Below are 20,145 nucleotides of genomic sequence, written 5' to 3' on the forward strand. Positions count from 1 at the left end.
GCCTCATGTCATACCTTATCAAAACCAACTTAAATATAATGGAAATGATTTCATAAAAAATCACTCAGTTGATATTGACAATGCAACAGCAGTCCAATACTAACAGTACAACGTGACAGCAATCAATATCTTTTTATTATGCAAGCGATTTCTATAAATATGTTCCATATGTATATGTGTAACACTTTTAACATATCTAATATATCAAATGTGTAATTGCTACACAACAATCATTTTGCTATACATAACTAGAAATTTTCTATGGATATTTTACAGGCATACGCAGCTTATCTGGACCTCTGTAAACTGTTAAGACATAACCTTTACACACAACAGTTAATTCACTTGAAAGACATAGTTCCCCCAAATTGAACTATCCACTTTGAAATTTTTTAAAATTTTGTAACTTTCAACAGCACCATTAAAAATAACTCTAACCTAAACACATAACATAATTAATTCACATTGAAAACATAGTTTCTAGAATCTGAACATGTGTTTCAGGGTAAATTTTCACTGACAGCTCATCCTCATTCTGAAATGTTTCTCCATCACTTTCATAATCATTATGTCTCTGGAAGTTATCTCCCCTCATTTGGGTTCAAGTAATGTCAAAAGAAGATTGCACTTGGCACGGAATCAGTTCCATCCAGGCTAATGCATCAATGGCAATTCTGTCTGCATCTGTTTCAGTGTTCATCAGAAGGTATTATCCTTACAACTAAGGTTACAACTGTGTTCACCCAGGCTGCACTCTAATGTAACTGCAGATTGCTTTAACACTAGACATTATCTGCCTGACACTGTCCTGTTAGTGTCAGCTAATGGTGAGTGAGTGAGTAAGTCAGCGAGTGACTTTAGTTTTACACCACCTTTAGCAATATTCCAGCAATGTCACAGTGGGAGAACAAAGAAATGGGCTTCACACACTGTGCCCATGTCGGAATTGAACCCTGTCTTCAGCAGGATGAGCAAATACTTTAACCACTAGACTACTCCTATTAAGTCAGGTATTGAAATAAGCTCTAATGCTTTGCATGACACAACCTTTCAAGCCTAACTTTGATGTAAACAATTTAGAAATATTATTCATAGAAACTGCTAAGCATTTAATAAAACACTCATGTCGATCAGTAGTACTAAAGCATTACAAAACATGTATAACAAGATCTAATGATACCAAAAGATTCTCAGTGTTTTGTATTTGCAAAACATGGCATGCACTAATGAACTGAAAACAGAACTTTCCTATTTTTTCCTTTAGGAATATTATGAATCTCTTTTTTTAATACTGTTATTAGCATAGGGACAGATGTTACATCTTTGATAAAGCAATATCATTGGAAGAACAAGGTTTTCCAACAGACTGACAATCTGTATAGACGATTTTGCATTTAGATTCAACCTGACAGCTTGTCGCTATTCATGTGTTTTGGCAACCAAGCAGAAGAGTCTCTAATCATACTAATGACTTGTGATGCCTAACCAAAGTTTATGAAAGAGTAAATGTTGCAATTTTTCCTATGATTTTGCACGATATCAGACAAAGTGGTAGTGGTCTGATTAATTGAAATAATCAAAGATTGGTCGCAATGACTAAACATCAGAGCAATCTATCATGTTTTCTCATAATCGAACACAAACAATTTTCGCAGACTTGTTTCTTAAACAACATTTTGCACAAGGTTGGTTTGATCTGGTACATTTCATACAGCCCTACAAGCTGAGACATTTCTTGTCCTGACCGAATTGAAGACTCCAGGAAATATATATTCCTAACATACTGATCATCCTTTAAAGGTCACATCATGTTCATCAGAAACATGGCATAACTCTTGTATTCTTGTATTGTTATATTTAACCCTTGTAGATTTATCCTTGTGTTATAACACCCATACCCATGGCATACTGCATCCAGCTGATCACATGGCACCATGCTGTGAGTTATATTTAAGCACTTCCTGGAGACTCCATGTGAACGTTCCAATGTTCCTGCGAAGCATGTAATTGGCTTGAGCTATGCTCTCCCAAAACACAAATGTGTAATGTTGTTTTTGTGTCCAGGAGTATCCTATGATACACATCAGACAGATGTGAGGTCACATGAGACAGAAAACACTGTAGTAGTCGTTATCAGCGGATTATGAGAACAAACATCTCCATGTTCATCATGTTTGCTTCTTTGATGTGTAACACAGTCTAAGCAATATTCCAGAGTATAACGGTACTCACATGACAAACATTACACACTGAATGCATAATTAACAAGTCCAATTTATAAGTTTTTGAGGATGGAGTGACAGTAGCCTTGAGCATTTACTCATCATACTGAAGGCAAAGGTTCAAATCCTCAATTGGGTCCAGAGTGAAGACAATTTCTGGGCTCCCTCCATATTGGTGGAATATTGCTGAATATGGCTTATAAACATACCCACTTAAATACTCATACTGAAACAATCAATTATGTCTGTATTTCTACAATCAGAGCAAAAGCTAAGTCAAATATTGTCTCTGGGCAACTGTGAATTTCAATTGCTAAGAAAGGAAAGATACTTCAGGGATGACAGGCTTCATTATTATATAATGATGCCATATTTCAGTATAGGTTCCTACACTGTTGTCAAGTAGGAGTGAAGTACTGCATCATACAACAGACTACAGACAGTAGGCTGGACGAACACATAGTCTTGACATAATTTTGACAGTAACAAACGAACCTTTATGAATTGAAAATGAGGAAATCTAGACTTGCTTCATTTAAGACTTAAGCATTGCAGACAGTCACTGTGGTTCAGGGACTTTAAAACAGACTAACAATAAGCATGCATCAAAGGTACTAGCAAAGTCAATGGATATTGGTAATAATTCAGTAAAGATAAGAGGAAGTCTTCTGTTCTTGAGGTGAAACAAAACATACAAGGCTGATACTAACTAATTAGAAATGATGGCTGGAGTGCTAAGCTGTGTCTGTTTTTGTCAGCTCACTGTATGCAGAAGAAATGTGATATCTCTTATCTCTGTTGAATGAGGGATTATGTCAGTGCATTTGAACTGCTTCTGCTAGTTTTCTTTTGGTACAATCCTGTACTTCTTTATAATACAGACCTGAAGATTAAATGACCACACTTATGAGTAGGTAATAACACTAGTAATTAGCAGTTGAACTAATAGACAGAATTTAACTTATCTTGGCTTGACTAACGAGATGTAGGTTATTTGTCCAGTTAGAAATAACCCTTGGTAGGAGCAAGTCAGTGAGTCAGGTTGAACACTGAATTTAACAATATTCCAGAAATGGGCTCACAAACTGTACCCATCTAGGGCATTGAACCTAAACTTTCTGCATAATGATCAACTGCCCTATCTATCCCATCTCTCAAATACAAACCCAGAACAGATCACCCTTGACATCACCAGGAAACAGTGTTGGTCGGAAGACACAGGGCCATAGAACCATCAAAGGAACAATGCAAGATTTACAGAGGTGCCAACCCTAAAGTGTTGCATTCAGTAGTTTCAAGGATCAAACTTAGTAGTTTGATCATGGAGTTAGTAGTCAAGTAAATACTTCAAATCATGATGGATGCTGAGACAGATACGATGATACTGATCAAGACGGAAGCTTTAATTTCACATGCATATTTCAAATTATCAGCATGACATCTCTTCTTGTCCTCAATTTTTGGTGAAATGTATTTAATCAATGAAAATATAGGTTTTAGTCTAATTATCTATATTTTAATGAATTGTCTTTAAATTTGTTAGAATTTCTAGTGCAATCATATTGGTGTAGATTGAGGCTAAAATTTGTAATGACTATGATAAAATCATAGAGGTTGGCATCTCTGGATTTACAAGAATTAATTTTTATCAAAAATGTTACTCAGTTTGTGCTTTGTAAAATATCACATTTGTAACTGTCTGTAAAGCTTTAAAAACAACTACTCTCTCTCATAAAAAAAAGAAAAGAAAAGAAAAATTCCTCCAAATCAATGTTAATTTTTATTTTACTTATTATACCCTATGGCAATCCTGAACGAAGCACACCACCAACACATGCACAATTGTAATATTTGCAATAAAAATGTGTTTGTCTTCGGTTGCTTGGATATGTAGAACTCCAGCACATGGTGCCATCTTGTGTATTGACACAAGGAGATAACAAACTGGTGATCATACAATACAGGCTGATTTTAAGTACTGCAGATTATCAAGTTTAAATTGACAAAGCTTAATTTTGTTTAACTATGGGCGTGTTTGATCAATAGCCTCCAATACAGAAGGAAAAGCAAAGGGAATTGATTTCAGTTCACCAATTACCGAGATGTCATGTGATAGGTCACATGGGCAACTGACTGGGGGCATCTAAATTTCAGAAATGCAATTTTATCATTAATTTTTTTTCTATTTGTAGAATATTTAAATGCAACAATATAAACAAAAAACTAAACATAAGTTTCTGATGTGCATGATCCTTCTCATGCCTCTTTCAGGCTCACCATCGGTGGAATGTTTCTCCACGTCAGCTGGGTGGGCGATAACGATGGAGGCAAGGCTGATCTAAGCCTCACTTGCACTGAATGCACAGTATGAAGAAGGAATTCAGATACAAAAGAAGTTTACAAACCAAAATAGTTCCTGAACACCTATTTTGCAAAGTTTTACAGTAAAACAATTTCAGTAACTTTCAATTAAATTTAATATACCATGGATAAAGAAATGCATGTACGATTTCGAAACAGAACTATTGAAAATGGTATATGTGAATATCATATTATGCAAATAAAGAATACTACATACAAAGTTATGCTACCAAAGAATGATATATACATATACACGCCACACTACTAGAGAAAGAAGAGTAGTAAATATGAGTTCATATCCCCTGCAGCTGAGGTCTACAGTGGATGTCTGTAGTGGCCTTCTGGAAGCAGGTGCCCTTCAACGTGAGACAGCTGACCACCAGTCACTCATGACATCAAACTAACACAATTGTGTCCTGTCCAGACAAACTCTTAGACCAAATTGCAATGGTCAACATCTTTCACTGACTACACTTCATGAATCCATGTATAGTCTCACATCTGATCAAATGCTGAAACTGCTGACGGACAAATAGATTGCAGTCTTCAAATATAATTCATAAATATACTAGTTAAGGCTAGAACAATCTTATTTCTATTTTACGAATCTGCTTTCCATATTTATTTAAGAATAAGAAAAAAAATAAAACTTACTTTTTCCTGCTTAAAAATTAGAATCCTAATGTTTTTATTGGTCAAACATATAAACTCATAAGATGTTTTTATAGATAGCATTTTGCCCCATGTACACCATGTAAATTGCCAAAAGTGAAATGCTTTGAGTATTCAGAAGGAAGACTACTTTGATGATTTTATTTCTATTTTTTCCATCCTGCCTTTAGGTTTTGTGAGGACAAAAATCCATAACACAAAACATATAATTGGTCTGGCCTTCCACACAAAACAGGGGAAAAAAGGTTCTCTGGGAATGAATACAATAGTTACTGTGAAACATTACAAATTTGCTCATTGCACTTTTCCATTTTCTTTTCTTTTCTCACGCTCAGCAACACTCCAGTATTTGTCAGTGTTCTGTACATAACAGAATCTGATCACTGCACTATATTTGACACTAGCATGTCATTATGATGAAGGATGAGAAAAACAACAGGAACTGCTTCTCGAGCAGCAAAATCTTGTACATCACGAGGCATTCAGGACAGTTATATATTATATATCTGGAATGTTCAGTTCACTTTTGTTGCTAACCATAAGTAATCTTGTTTTTCCCATGAAACAGATGACACTGATCCTAAATGTTAATGAAAATCATATTACTGGATCACAGAAAATCAAACAATACACCTGGTGTCAAAAGAAACCTAAACAAAATTGCACCAATGTCGAAAAAGTGTCAGGAATTGTCTAGCCACAGCTCTTCCAGGGCCTTCCTGATCTGACACCATACAACAGTCAGCGAGGCATATGCAAGCAGATAGTTGATATCGACCAATGTGCTCATCTAACATACAAGATCAGACAAACTGCACAATTCAAGACACATACATGATGAGTTACAAGAATCCCAGAGTTAATATCTTACATCGAAGACTACAGGGAATGACACCATTGTTTACTACTAAAAACAATTACTGGACTCAACCTTCGGTAAAGCATGTAATACAAGACTGCATAATTCTTGTTTGAGAGTGCCAAGTCAATGATTGGCTAATGAACCAACAGAATATAAAAGGCTAGGTCAGTAACAGCAATTCCAGGAACAATACCGTTTTGGCACCAATGTCCTCCCCAGTTATGAGGTAACAGAAGTCTTTGGCCTTAAAACATTGGAAGATGAAGGGTTACTAGCAATAGTCATAAATCAATGAGTAAACAAGTCATTCCTTGGTAGCACTGATGCTTTATCACTGACAAATTTATCTTTCCCTACCAGCAGAAATCATTAGCACACTGAAAACAGCCATGTTTGAAAAAGAGAAAGATGATTGAGCATATTGTTGACATATTTTGATCATTAATGCCTTTTTCATATCTCTGCCATATCTGGAAACTGAAAACATGTGTTGTGAAAGTGTTTTAAAAGTGGCCTCCTGCCGCTGATGAGGTGGCAAGCAATCTCCTCAACAAATCACCCAGGATTCTTTCTGTAAAAACATTCCTAAATAAACACATAATGTAAAAGTCAAAACTGTGAAGACTCAAAGGAAACATTAGGCAATGATTTCCAAAGAGAAAACACATGACATGATATTTAGGATCTATGTTTGCAGTGAGTGAATGATTGAGTGATTGAGTGAGTGAGTGAGTGGGTGGGTGGGTCGGTGAGTGAGTGAAAGAGTACATGAGTGAGTACATGAGTGAGTACAGAGTGAGCAGATGAGTTAAGTGAGTATGAGTGAGTGAGTGCATGAGTAAGTGAGTAAGTGAGTGAGCAGATGAGTTGAGTGAGCGTGTGAGTGAGGTCTAGACACAACAGTTAGTTCTTTAATGGGCTATTTATTGGCATAATCTTAAAATGTATCACATGTTTCTACATGTTTATCCTCATCTAACGATGGCCTCCACCCCTCCATACTTACAGCATCAACAACTGGCATCTGCATCTGCATGCAGCACTCAGATACACCTTCCAGATTTTCCTACAATCGCTGATTTACGCTCTTCTTTTAATGCCATCTCCAAGAGAAATTAAGCATTTTCTCCTTCAAAATGGCAAAAGTTACACAATAATACAGTTCCCATCAGACCTCACACATGAAAACCAATATATATCATTCAGGCTACAGCTATATTGAATAAGAAAAAGCAACAGGAGAAAAATAACATGAATATAAAACATATCTTCTAGCTTACCTCTTGAGGGGGAACGTCAAATGATATTGTTCTTAAATCCACTTTCGTGTACTGTTCTATGCAAGGCAGCACAAAAAATATTCCTGTGAGAGAAAAATAACAACATATCGTTAAAAACAATGTCAGATTTATTAGCTTGAAAAATTGAAATTCCAGTTAGTCGACATGGAGTGCCATGGTTAAACAGAGAATATGAATTTTAGTAGCATTTTACATCTATCAGTTGCCTGCTTCATTTAGGAGGTAATGCATACACATTTAAAACTTAGATCAAACCAACATTATAAGTAAGACCTTGACTGACAAATTAAAAGCAGAACAAATCTGGGATTTGAATCTATGGCCACTGACAAGGCAAGCAACTCTGCTTTATGACTGTACAGGCAATGAATGTTCAGTTTAAGGGTCACATTCTAAATGGTTTTGTGAACAAAACATTTCCATTTTCAGTCACAAGTCTTCCAACATGTCTGGACACATGTTTTTCCTTACATTCCACTCATTCCCCAGTCTAGGGAATTATATCCAATAGTGACACTTCATGAAAAATTATATTTCACTAATTTCTTTTTCAGTGGTTTTGTTTCAAATTTGTTAAAGGAACCTGTGAAGCAAAGAAGCCTAATAAAATATTATCCAGCGATCATGTGCCAAGATCGAGCCCACCTGTGACTGGGTCTAAAAACCTGGGAGTCAACTTAGTGTGCACACTCTTTCAATGTTGTCACAACCTCTAATGTACAATACACAACCTTGCGCACTTAAAAGAACCCATGAATCCGTCGGTAGATGATCAGATGGTGGCCACGTGCAAACACCTAATCAAGCATACACCAACAGTTAGTAAATATTGGACAAGGTACTGTCACTATCTGTCCCAGTCCACCCAGCTGTAAATGGGTACCTCACAAGAATGAGAAAGCCACATTTTCTTGGTGCCCTTGGTAAGCAGGAGTTGTACAATCTCCAGGGAATTAAGATTGAAAATATGATGTGCCATTGTGATGGACATCCCACGATTGAGGGAAAACAAAGCATCTTTTTGCAGTTGTACTGTAAATCGATACTAAACAAATGTTTGTGTAACAATAACAATAACATCAAAAAATTGTCCATTACCTGTAACCTGTCTTAAGCAACAATCTTTCATTAGTCTTTTTTGCCTCAAGACAAACTGAGCATCTCAAATATCCACTGATAAAAAGAAGTTTCTCAGAACTTATATTTGTCAGAACTACAATTTGTAATTTTTTCCCAAGTAGTTTTTAAAAATCTGTAAAACACATACATTTGAAACGTAAATATTGTGTATCTGTATTACTGAAAATGCCAAAGGACATGGCAATGTTTGTATTGTGAGGTTCAATTTTACAGTCATGGTATTCATTTTTTATTAAGGTTTGCATATAGAGGATGTGATTCAGATTATATACCATCTTAAAAGCAGAGGGTTCATGGTCCAAATCAGGACAATGGCACACCAAAAGATATTACAATCACAGTTAACAAGCACCTTGATTGCTCCTTATTAACAAACCCTACTGTCAGAGAATGTACACTTGGAAGAGATATTGTGCAATACTTTACCCGGCCCTTTGGCCCCTCCAGACAACAGACGACCCAGTCGGAAAATCACAGCTCTTTCATACTCTTGAACAACCTGAAAGACATAAAGAACATACTAGTAACACATCCTGGACATTGTATGTGATGGGGGAATGTGTATTCATTACCTGCCAGGGTGAAAACATTGTGTTCATATTTTTCATACAACGCCCTAGGGCAAAATATCACTTTGTCGTGGTGACCTGACATCATGAACAATGCTATGACGTCACATTTATTCTTAGATGTTGCATTCTACATGCAGCAATGTGGGTAGCCAGCCTAAATTGGAAAGTAGATTTGGGTTATTTTTCATAATTTGATGACTTTGCTGATAAACAGGTTATATGTTCGTGTTCAAACATTTGTGTCTAAATATCGGTACATCCCTTCATGTCATACATGATATGACCTGGGTCACACAATATATTCTATATCTCTACAACACTGACACAACAAGGGAAGTAATGATCTGAATGTAGCTATCATTGAGGAGTATGTTCACAATACCATGGCATTATCTTAACACTATTTCATGGGCATTTTACATAAAGCATCAACAACATGTGGCACACATGTACATGTGTGTGAGTCACTTCAGAAATCCACAATCACTAATGAAACTGGGGTGCTGGGGTAGCATAGTGGATACAGCATTCCCTCCTCATGCCAGGACCTGGGTTCAAATCCCCACATGGGCACAATGTGTTCAGCCCATTTCTGGTGTCACTCGCGATAACGTTGCTGGAATATTGCTAAAAGCGACATAAAACTAAACTTAATCACTCACTCACTAATGAAATTGAGCCAAGCACATGCTTGAGAACACCTCTGTAGTGTCTAGGTGAACAGACAACATTACACATTCTGACTCCAAAAGAGGAAGAGTCCAGACATGGCAAGCCAAAAACAATGCTCAAATGTTAGAAGGCAAAAACTTTATTCAGTCTTACTGACTCTCATTGTTATGAAACCTTCATTATGATTTCAGTTTAATTCATGTATGTTTTGTCAATATTATCAATCTGGTTTATACCATGTTATTACACACAGCCTTGTGAATCTTTGCTCATAATATCGGTCACTGGATTGTTTGGTCTGGTTTTGATCATTTACAAGTCAAGTTATGCAGATGCAATAATACTAATTAAAACAACATTCATTCAATCATTCATAGAACACTATTGGATTTCTTGGATTAAGAGTTTCTCAAATGTCAGTGTCTGTCACTGTCATCTCAGGCTCTTAGCTTTATCCCACCTTGATATTCAAGCCATGCAAATATCATGTAACAATGATCCACAATAGGATTACACTAGCAACAGTGTCATAATAAAACAGATTTGTTTTATGTTGTCAAACTAATAGTCTTGGCATTATAACTAAGATCACGGATGCTGACATTTAAGCAACTGAAGAGATGGTAGGGGATACAAGATATATAGGGGATGGAGGTTAGGCTGAAATGGTCATTACAGCTAGTCAGTGAGTTCAGTTTTAAGCCACACTCAGCAATAATCCAGCTATATGGCAGCTGTCAGTAAGTAATTGAGTCTGGACCAGACAATTCAGTGGTGAACAGCATGAGCATCGATCTGGGCAATTGGGAACTGATAACGTGTCAACCAGTCAATGTGCCTGACCACCCACCCAATCCCCTTAGTCACCTCTCAACACAAGCATAGTTGCCTTTTAGACTGATGTTTAGTCTCTGATGATATATAATTTTGATTGTAGCACACTAACCCATATAGACTGAAAAGGCGCCCCAGGGAGCCCAAAGATTCAGAACCTGAGGAAATCTAGACTTGCTTCAGTTAAGGCTTTAGCATAGCAGAGAGGGTTTGACAGTAAGGAAAATAATGTCGTTCAGGGATATTTAGTAGCCTTTTGTGGCAAGCATGCATGCTGAAGATGTATTCTACCACGGATCTTCACAGGTAAAGTAATGACGGTAGTATCACACCAATTACATGTTGACCATCTTTCATTCTGATACAATACTTCTGAAGATGGATCTGAAGGCATTGCCAAAGGTGGTGTGTAGTGAACTCTTAACAATCAATGTATTTGCATCAAGATTCCTAAATTCTTGATACAGATGAGAGGAGTATTAAGACAAGCACATGGGTTTGTTTCCCACTGTCAAAATATTCAAGTGTCAAGTTCTAAATGCAAAATGAAACCATGCTATTGTCTCATTCTTCAATATTATGAACCATGCAGTTACAAAATCAGGCAAGTGACCAATCACCAATCCTAGGACTTGATGTATTCCAATGCGTCTTACAGGGATAGCAGACCGATTCTAAGAGAACTAAGTGATTGTAAAAATATTTACATTGTGACAGTGCTCTTTTCAACACTGTTAAGACACCCTTTCAAACAGTATGTAAATGTTATTCACAAACAGGAAGCTAAGTGCTTTCCCTGATGCAGAAACCCTATGTATATGACACAAATTATCTCAAATACACAGTGAAATTAAAGTCTTGTGTCATTGTTGAAGCAATGCTACTGGGCCCTTAGTACAGATAATCTTATCTTGTAATTTGTGGTGTTTAAAACTACTTAGTTTAATGATTGCCAGTCAACTGATCAGTGATGATTAAATACCTGACCTGCCTTGTTTTTTGTCGTTGTTAAACTATCACAATTCTTGACTAAAGTTCCAGACTAAAGTTGACTCCCCAATATATGTCCATGACTCCTCCTCATCACACGAGGGAGTCATGATGACTCCTTAATTTTCATACCTAGGGCAAACACTGAAGGCTACAGTATTTGAGCAAGGCTTGCACTTACTTATTAATTAATTTCTTAACTTATAGGGTTACAATTATCTGTCTCATATTGTTATGATTCATTTTGACATTCTGGTCAATGAAATGGTTTACATGAAAAATTCAATTTGTCTAAAATAAAATGTTTGCAAATTTTACCCCAAAAAGTGTGCTACCTTATGTGTTTTGCACTGTACACAAATTTGTATTGAAACAACAGTGACTGGCTATTGTCATAATAGCGATTATCTGTGATGTAAGTATACAAGAAATAGATGTCATTAGAGACTTGACACTTGTGAAAAATGTCCTCAGAATAATTCACTACCCTGAACAAATCATGTGTAGACTTGTGACTGTTCAAACATATTTGTTGGAAGCGTGAAGATCCGGTCAGACTCGCTGACTTGGTTGACACATCACGGTATCTCAGTTGTGGAGATCAATGCTCATGATGATGTCAAGTCAAGACTCAGTTATTGAGGGATAAACATGGGAAGCATTTCTCTGGCCTTTCTGCATTGAAATATGAATAGCCGCTGACAAATCTGGGTTGTGTCCTGTAGACACAAACTATTTGAAAGTCCCAAAACTAAAAATGTGGTCTGAGCAAACATAATGCAATAAACATTGTTATCATTCATTGCAATCACCCAAAACACTATTAAGTGACCAAATTTTAATCCACATGCAATAATATACCCGACAGGATGTTGTAAGAAGTTCCGTCAGTGACAGTGAGTGTTTCTGAAAGTCTTTCATTTTGTAACTTTCAGTTTCGCTTTTCATTCATGATCATGTCTCATACAAAAATTCATGAGCTTACGAACACAGTACATACAAATTAAGTAACAATGCATTTAGCTGAAAACTTCAAACACCTAAATCTAAAAGGGCCTCACCTAACTTTAACATAGTTGGGCACTTGGACCCTCTCATCAAGCATTGGGGCCCACCCAAATTTAACCAGGTGGGGCATTGGTCCACCCCATAAAATTCTAGCTTTAGCCTTGATTCTTGACAGACCGCCACAATATGGCTGTAATATTGTTCAGAGCAGTGTTAAACAACAAACCACCCAATTTGGTAGATGACACTTTGAAAGAGATACCCCCAGATAACATACTACGAAATCACAACAGCATGGGACAATAATGATTACCCGTTAAAGCTAAATATTAGATTTCAGTGAATGTTTATGTCTAGGAAAGTATATTATCCTGCAACATAAGAAAGTTGAACACAAGCATGCAGCCTCGTGTTCACACTGACTTTACACTAGAACAGTTTACTACGAATCCCATTTTCTCCACATGGTGAACAAAACTCCAATTATCTTCAGCCTCAAAATGAGATTTTTTCACTTAACAGATCATGCATGCACAGCCCTGTCACAATTTTGGTTACTAGGGTAACAAATTCTCTAGGGTTTATGTTATTTATGGGAGTTGCTACAATGTTAAGAGAATGGAGATTAGTTGAGGTTCTTGTAGTCTGCTAACAAGTGTTCCTTACTGTCACCGGGGTACAACACATTTATAGCATCGCCAAGACAATCAGTAAGTGCCAAACAAGAATCATACTGCCACAAGACTGCCACAGTACCTCAAGACATTGCAATTAATCACTGCTCTTCAAGACAACCTCAGCACCTCGAGACAATAACAACACCTCAAGAAAATCACAGTACCTCAAGACATTATCATAATCACAGCTCTTTAAGATAATCACTGCACCTTAAGATAACTAAAGTACCTCAAGACATTGTCTTAATCACAGCTTTCCAAGACAATCACAGCATCTTAAGACAATTTAAGTACCACAAGACATTGTCATAATCATAGCTCTTCAAGACAGTCACAGTACCTCAAGACCATCACAATACCTCAAGACATTATCATAAACACAGCTCTTCAAGACAATCACCACGCCTGAAGGCAATTACAGCACTTCAAGATATTGTCATAATCACAGCTCTTCAAGACAATCAAATTACCTCAAAACAATTAAAGTTCCTCAAGAGATTACCATAAACACAGCTTTTCAAAACAATCACAGCTCCTGAAGGCAATTACAGCACCTCAAGACATTATCATAAACCCAGCTCTTCATGACAATCACAGCACCTCAAGACAATCACAGCACCTCAAGACATGTCATGAATACAATTCTTCAAGACTCTTCCTTACTCTGTCACTCACACTCCCTCACTCACTCACCAAAACACCAACCTAAACATTATTTCTATCCTTGATTGTTGCAACACTGAACGTTTTGAAAACATACCAACACAGTGCAGGCTAAAAAGATTTGGTTATAAAACTAATTTTATTTCGATTTCAACCTACCGATGCCAAGTAGTGTGACATAACTGTTATCCTATTTCTCCCTTGTATACAGACCAGAAACATTCCAGCATAATTTCCATCAATGAAAGTTCTGCAAGTGATGAATATCCACTTTAATGTCCAACAAGAGCATCCTACCACTGGGATGCTGCATTTAACAGTCTGACAAAATCACAATAAAAAAATTTCATCATCAAGAAAAAACTTCCTGACGATAAAAACACTTTTCACTATTCTCGCAGATGAAATCCTATTCAATTCTGATGTTGATTAATCATGTCCTTAAAGACACATCTAGAATGAAGCTTCCTACATTAACTAATTACTCCCAAGCGCGTCCATTAAATATGATGAAAAAGAATTGATTCAAGATTTCTACTTGAATTGGTTGCTAAAGTCAATATGTTCATTCTCGCCTGTGCTTGTAATGTCCGTTTTTACTCCCTCCTCTCACTGAGCCTCTGATAGGGTTTTAGCTGCACATACAAATTAATTTAATCACATCCATCATCTTGTCACTGTAGCCACATTCATGTCTGACACTGTTCGGTATGTAAGTGTACATACAGTTTTAATAACATCAAGCATCTAGGCACTGTGATCAGATCCACGTCTGACAGTCTCAGGGATGTGACTGCACATACAGTTTTAATAACATCAAGCATCTAGGCACTGTGGTCAGATCCACGTCTGACAGTCTCAGGGATGTGACTGCACATACAGTTTTAATAACATCAAACATCTAGGCACTGTGGTCAGATCCACGTCTGACAGTCTCAGGGATATGACTGCACATACAGTTTTAATAACATCAAGCATCTAGGCACTGTGATCAGATCCACGTCTGACAGTCTCAGGGATGTGACTGCACATACAGTTTTAATAACATCAAGCATCCATTCACTGTGGTCAGATGTGTGTCTAGAACTGTTTGGAATATGACAGTACATATTCACTGTGACAAGCTGTAAAATTGCTGATGCAGTGTTAAGGCTTATGTGAGACACAAAACACAACTTTGCAGATTATGATACGGTTTGGTATGTATGGAGTAACAAACTATCAAAAATGCAAACTTAAAAAGTTGAAAAACAACATGATGAAAACAATCCCATGAAATCAGAGCTCAAGTGGCTCACTAATTTCACCTCAGCTGGAGTGAAAAGTGGTTTTAACATCTGTGCTGCGCTGCTCACTTTTGTGACGTGCAGTGAATAGGTTTGTGCAGCTAGAAGCGGGATGCACGTAATATAATGAACAGTAGTCTAATATTGGTTGTGTACACAAACAATGAATAGTAAATAATCACAGAAAAAATTCAATGTCTGTTTCATTGACACCTATGTGCATGCCTGCCTGCCTGTCTACATGCAATTTGGACTTAACACCTACTGGGCTATACACCATAAACAAAGAGCCTTGAGAGTATAAGCCAATGAAAGCATTTGTTATACGTAAGTACATGCCCATCCACTCTGACTGGGTTCGGTATCCTGAGTGCTTCTTTTTAAGGGTAGTAAATTCAAGTACATTGCCACTTTGATTTGCATATGTACACTCCTAAGTTTTTGTATTCATTTTTCATGATCAGAAATTTATATTATATGTCATGAATAAATGACAATTGCCTTTTAATTATGTTTATTTTGGGGGGTTTCATCCAAGCTTTAAATAATACTCACTCACTTCAGTGTGATGAGCAGATGCTTTGATCACTAGGCAACCCTTACGATCCTTTCACCACAAACTTAACATCACATTGGTCAGCTTGTCACCATGATAAAACTTATCATCACATTGGTCAGCTTGTCACCATGATAAAACTTAACATCACATTGGTCAGCTTGTCACCATGATAAAACTTATCATCACATTGGTCTGCTTGTCACCATGATAAAACTTATCATCACATTGGTCAGCTTGTCACCATGATAAGTCCCATGTCCTACTGTGTCAAGGATAATAGACCTCCGAACATACCAGTGACTGAGCACAGAACACACACAATGAAATCATGTCCACAATTATTTTGATAAGAACAATTTCCTAAGTTATTAGCTTTGCAGTGTAGATTCTGTGTCTGGCTCTAATAACACAATCCAACTGATCTGCTACCTAAAGTTGGGTAAAGTTGGGATATTATTAAATGTTATTGATTTGGTGTTTGGATATTAGCCATCTGAGCAAGGTTGATTCAAGACATTAAAACCTTCCATTTGAACAGTATCTAAGATCTTATGACTCCATATCTATCTAGGAATGAAAGCAATTACACAGGGACAATGTATCAGGGCCAGAATGCCAAACCCTGCATATCAGGCCAAGCAAGGTAGTTCCGCATAATAGACTCTGCCAAAAGATAACTCCTACTAGAATTTATCTATTCCAAACCAAGAGACTCTTGCAGACAAATTGAAAAAAAATTACAATATCATTCAAAATTTGATTTGTTTTAATGTTCCTATTGTCATAAATTCTGACAAATTGAGAGTGTTTTAGTTCAAATTGAGAAATTTTACTGTCTTCTGCTGCAGAGTTGGGGCCAAACATTCACTTCCAAGCAGTTCCAGATACATTCATGTGTAATTGTAAGGGTTCAGAGAGAACTTGATTTCAGTGAACAGTTCCTTGGAGAGAAACTGATTTCATGGAACAATTCCTCGCCACTTTATGATGACTTCTCTTCCAATTAACTCAGCAGTCATGAGGAAGAACAGGATGTGCACCAAGAGCAAAAGTGTAACAGCACCTGATCTGGCAGCAAATATGTTCTGAAACAGGGTCTATGTGCAACCTATGACTTTGGTAGCATGAGTGTTGTAATGATAGCATTGTGCACTAACATCTACATGGTAGCCTCTGAAACGAACATATATTACAGAAATAACAGTTCTTAAAATATATTAATAAAATATGATAAATAAGGGCCCAGAGTCCAGCAAGGTTCTACATTCTTCTGAAAGCATTGTAACCTAGACTTGCTACACAAGAGTGAGTGAGTGAGTGAGTGAGTGAGTGAGTGAGTGAGTGAGTGAGTGAGTGAGTGAGTGAGTGAGTGAGTGAGTGAGTGAGTGAGTGAGTGAGTGAGTGGACATATCAAGGTGCAGTGACCACACTAAGACATAGCATAAAGCAGCATCAAAATGTCACTGACATAACATCTATCTTTGAAAATGTAATTAATCCTGTCTTCATCAAAACAGGCCATGCTTTGGTTTGTTTCAAACATATTTTATTCAAAAATGAAATGGACTGGGCACAAGTTATCCAACATAGGATATGTCATTTGAAACCTACTGCTGACGCCATCGGTTCCAAATGTATTCCAATGCTTCAAATACTCAATAACACCCAGGATTTGGCCAACACATGATGCTTATCTCCTAAAGGAGCCCTGAGACTTTCTTCTGTGGAATTCTAGCCTTGCCACACTATCTAGACTTTCTTTGATGTATCTGCTTCATAGTCTGTGTGACAGACTATTAGGACATATGTGCCATTGTTTAGTCAATATGAAGAGGATGTATTGTAGATAACAGCTGCAATAATGTTCCAAGGGTAAAAAATCATTATTTAATATCAAATTGCAAAACCGTTAGGGTAACCATCGTCTGGCATTTTGTTGTTCATAATGGAAATGCCATAACATAAACCAAATACTGTTCAAAGTCAGACTTATTCCGACAAGGTAGGAGACTATTAGTGATACTGGTGTCTTCAGTAACCTGAGCTGGCTTTCACCAGACAGATCACCTGTCATACATCCCCTCATCTCACACAGAAACAGGCTTGCCTCTCTGTCTATAAACATCACCTAATCCCCCAATTAAACCTGGCCAATCCGTGTGGTCCTGAATAAAGTTGGCACAACAACAAATATCCAGTGAAAGAACCTATTGTTGTTTTGAAAGTGTGCTTGTTTTCATTTTCATCATGCTGGTGGCCATGTTGGGTAGCCTGGTGGAGTAAGTGTGTGTTGTCATGCCGAAGGTCCAGGTCTAATGTTTGCATGGGCATAATGTGATGATGGATGGATGGAGAAACTGATGGATGGATAATATACTAATGATGGGTGGATGGTGGATAATATACTCATGATGGATGGATGGATGGATGTGGATAATATACTGATGATGGATGGATGGAGGATAATATACTGATGATGGATGGATGGATGTGGATAATATACTGATGGATGGATGGTGGATAATAAACTGATGATGGATGGATGGATGGTGGATAATATACTGATGATGGATGGATGGATGTGGATAATATACTGATGGATGGATGGATGTGGATAATATACTGATGATGGATGGATGGTGGATAATAAACTGATGATGGATGGATGGATGTGGATAATATACTGATGATGGATGGATGGATGGTGGATGATATACTGATGATGGATGGATGGATGTGGATAATATACTGATGATGGATGGATGGATGTGGATAATATACTGATGAGGGATGGATGGATGGTGGATAATATACTGATGATGGATGGATGGATGGTGGATAATATACTGATGATGAATGATGGATGTGGATAATATACTGATGATGGATGGATGGATGTGGATAATATACTGATGAGGGATGGATGGATGGTGGATAATATACTGATGATGGATGGATGGTGGGTAATATGCTGATGATGGATGGATGGTGGATAATATACTGATGATGGATGGATGGATGGTGGATAATATACTGATGATGGATGGATGGATGGTGGATAATATACTGATGATGAATGGATGGATGTGGATAATATACTGATGATGGATGGATGGTGGGTAATATGCTGATGATGGATGGATGGATGGATGGTAGATAATATATTGATGATGGATGGATGGATGGTGGATAATATACTGATGATGGATGGATGGTGGATAATATACTGATGACAGATGGATGGATGGATGGATAATATACTGATGATGGATGGATGGTGTGGTGGATGTATGGACAGACTGATGGATGGACGGATGGACCAAAGGATGGATGGAGGACCATGTTCAGCAGCTTGCTGCCTGAGGGATGTATGGATTTTAGTAATGGCCCATATTGACATGTAACATGTAACATGTGTGTCTCCTCGGGCTAATGCCTTTGTTTGAAATGTGCTGCTGTTCATCCCACAGGGAATCAGAACCTAGTATGATTATATGGTAATATGACTACTAACCTCCTAGCAATTGACAGGCAGCTTTCATCTTGAGTTGTGTACTCCCCAGGGAGTTGAGAACCAAACACAAGTGCACTCACACTGGAGTAACAATGTAGCACTTAGCACAAAGTGGTGGGGATACATTTTGTGCATCATAAATAGTCACATAACTGTTACGATCATACTTGTTTGTTTCTCTGATCTCTGTTTAAGGTCACACTCAGCAACATAATCATATTTTGTAACTTGTTTAATGGGCATTCTAGAAGTTGGTGAGTCAAAAATGAAACATACAGCTTTATGGATTACAACTTCTTCTTTATTACACATTTAGTTAGATGACGCTGTAAAAATCTACATCAAAACATGATTCAACGTAATATACAAGAAGTTGTAATCCATAAAGCTGTATGTTTCACTATTTTGCAGTGGCTTGTACATAATCAGATCTGGACCAGAAATTCCAGTGATCAGCATCATGAGCCAATGATCATAAGCCAAAGAGCAGCAAAAGGCCATAACCACTTGTACATATATATCATTTTAAATTATTTTCGAGTAATTTTTTTTTTTTCTTGTTTTTACATAGTACCCAGAGTCTATTTACTTCTTAACCCAAAATCACTTCGATCACTTCCACTAACGTCAATGTCAACACCCACACTAAATTTCTATATATTGCTCAAGAATTATCAAGAAACAAGAAAACAAATCTCCCTAAGAGCAATCATGCAAAGTAATTATTTTTATGAAGTCTTCATCTATACAGATGCAAGCATTACAAAGTTTGAATGGCACCTTTGTAGCTTCTTCCTGTTTACACATTACTT

General features: G+C 37.1%; 1 protein-coding gene across 2 annotated transcripts in view; it reads right to left on the reverse strand.

Annotated features, from left to right (window-relative positions):
- The window catches only part of LOC137273313 (band 7 protein AGAP004871-like), a 101,723-nt gene that overhangs the window by 20,535 nt on the left and 61,043 nt on the right, over positions 1 to 20,145 (reverse strand). For both annotated transcript variants that reach the window (XM_067805884.1, XM_067805883.1), the window contains exons 3-4: positions 8,985 to 9,057; positions 7,398 to 7,480 (exon numbers count right to left, since the gene is read on the reverse strand). In XM_067805884.1, the coding sequence (XP_067661985.1) occupies positions 7,398 to 7,480; positions 8,985 to 9,057 (156 nt within the window). The remainder of the gene's footprint in view (positions 1 to 7,397; positions 7,481 to 8,984; positions 9,058 to 20,145) is intronic.

This window comes from Haliotis asinina, chromosome 2 (genome assembly GCF_037392515.1).
Source record: "Haliotis asinina isolate JCU_RB_2024 chromosome 2, JCU_Hal_asi_v2, whole genome shotgun sequence".
NCBI classification, from domain to species: Eukaryota; Metazoa; Mollusca; class Gastropoda; order Lepetellida; family Haliotidae; genus Haliotis; species Haliotis asinina.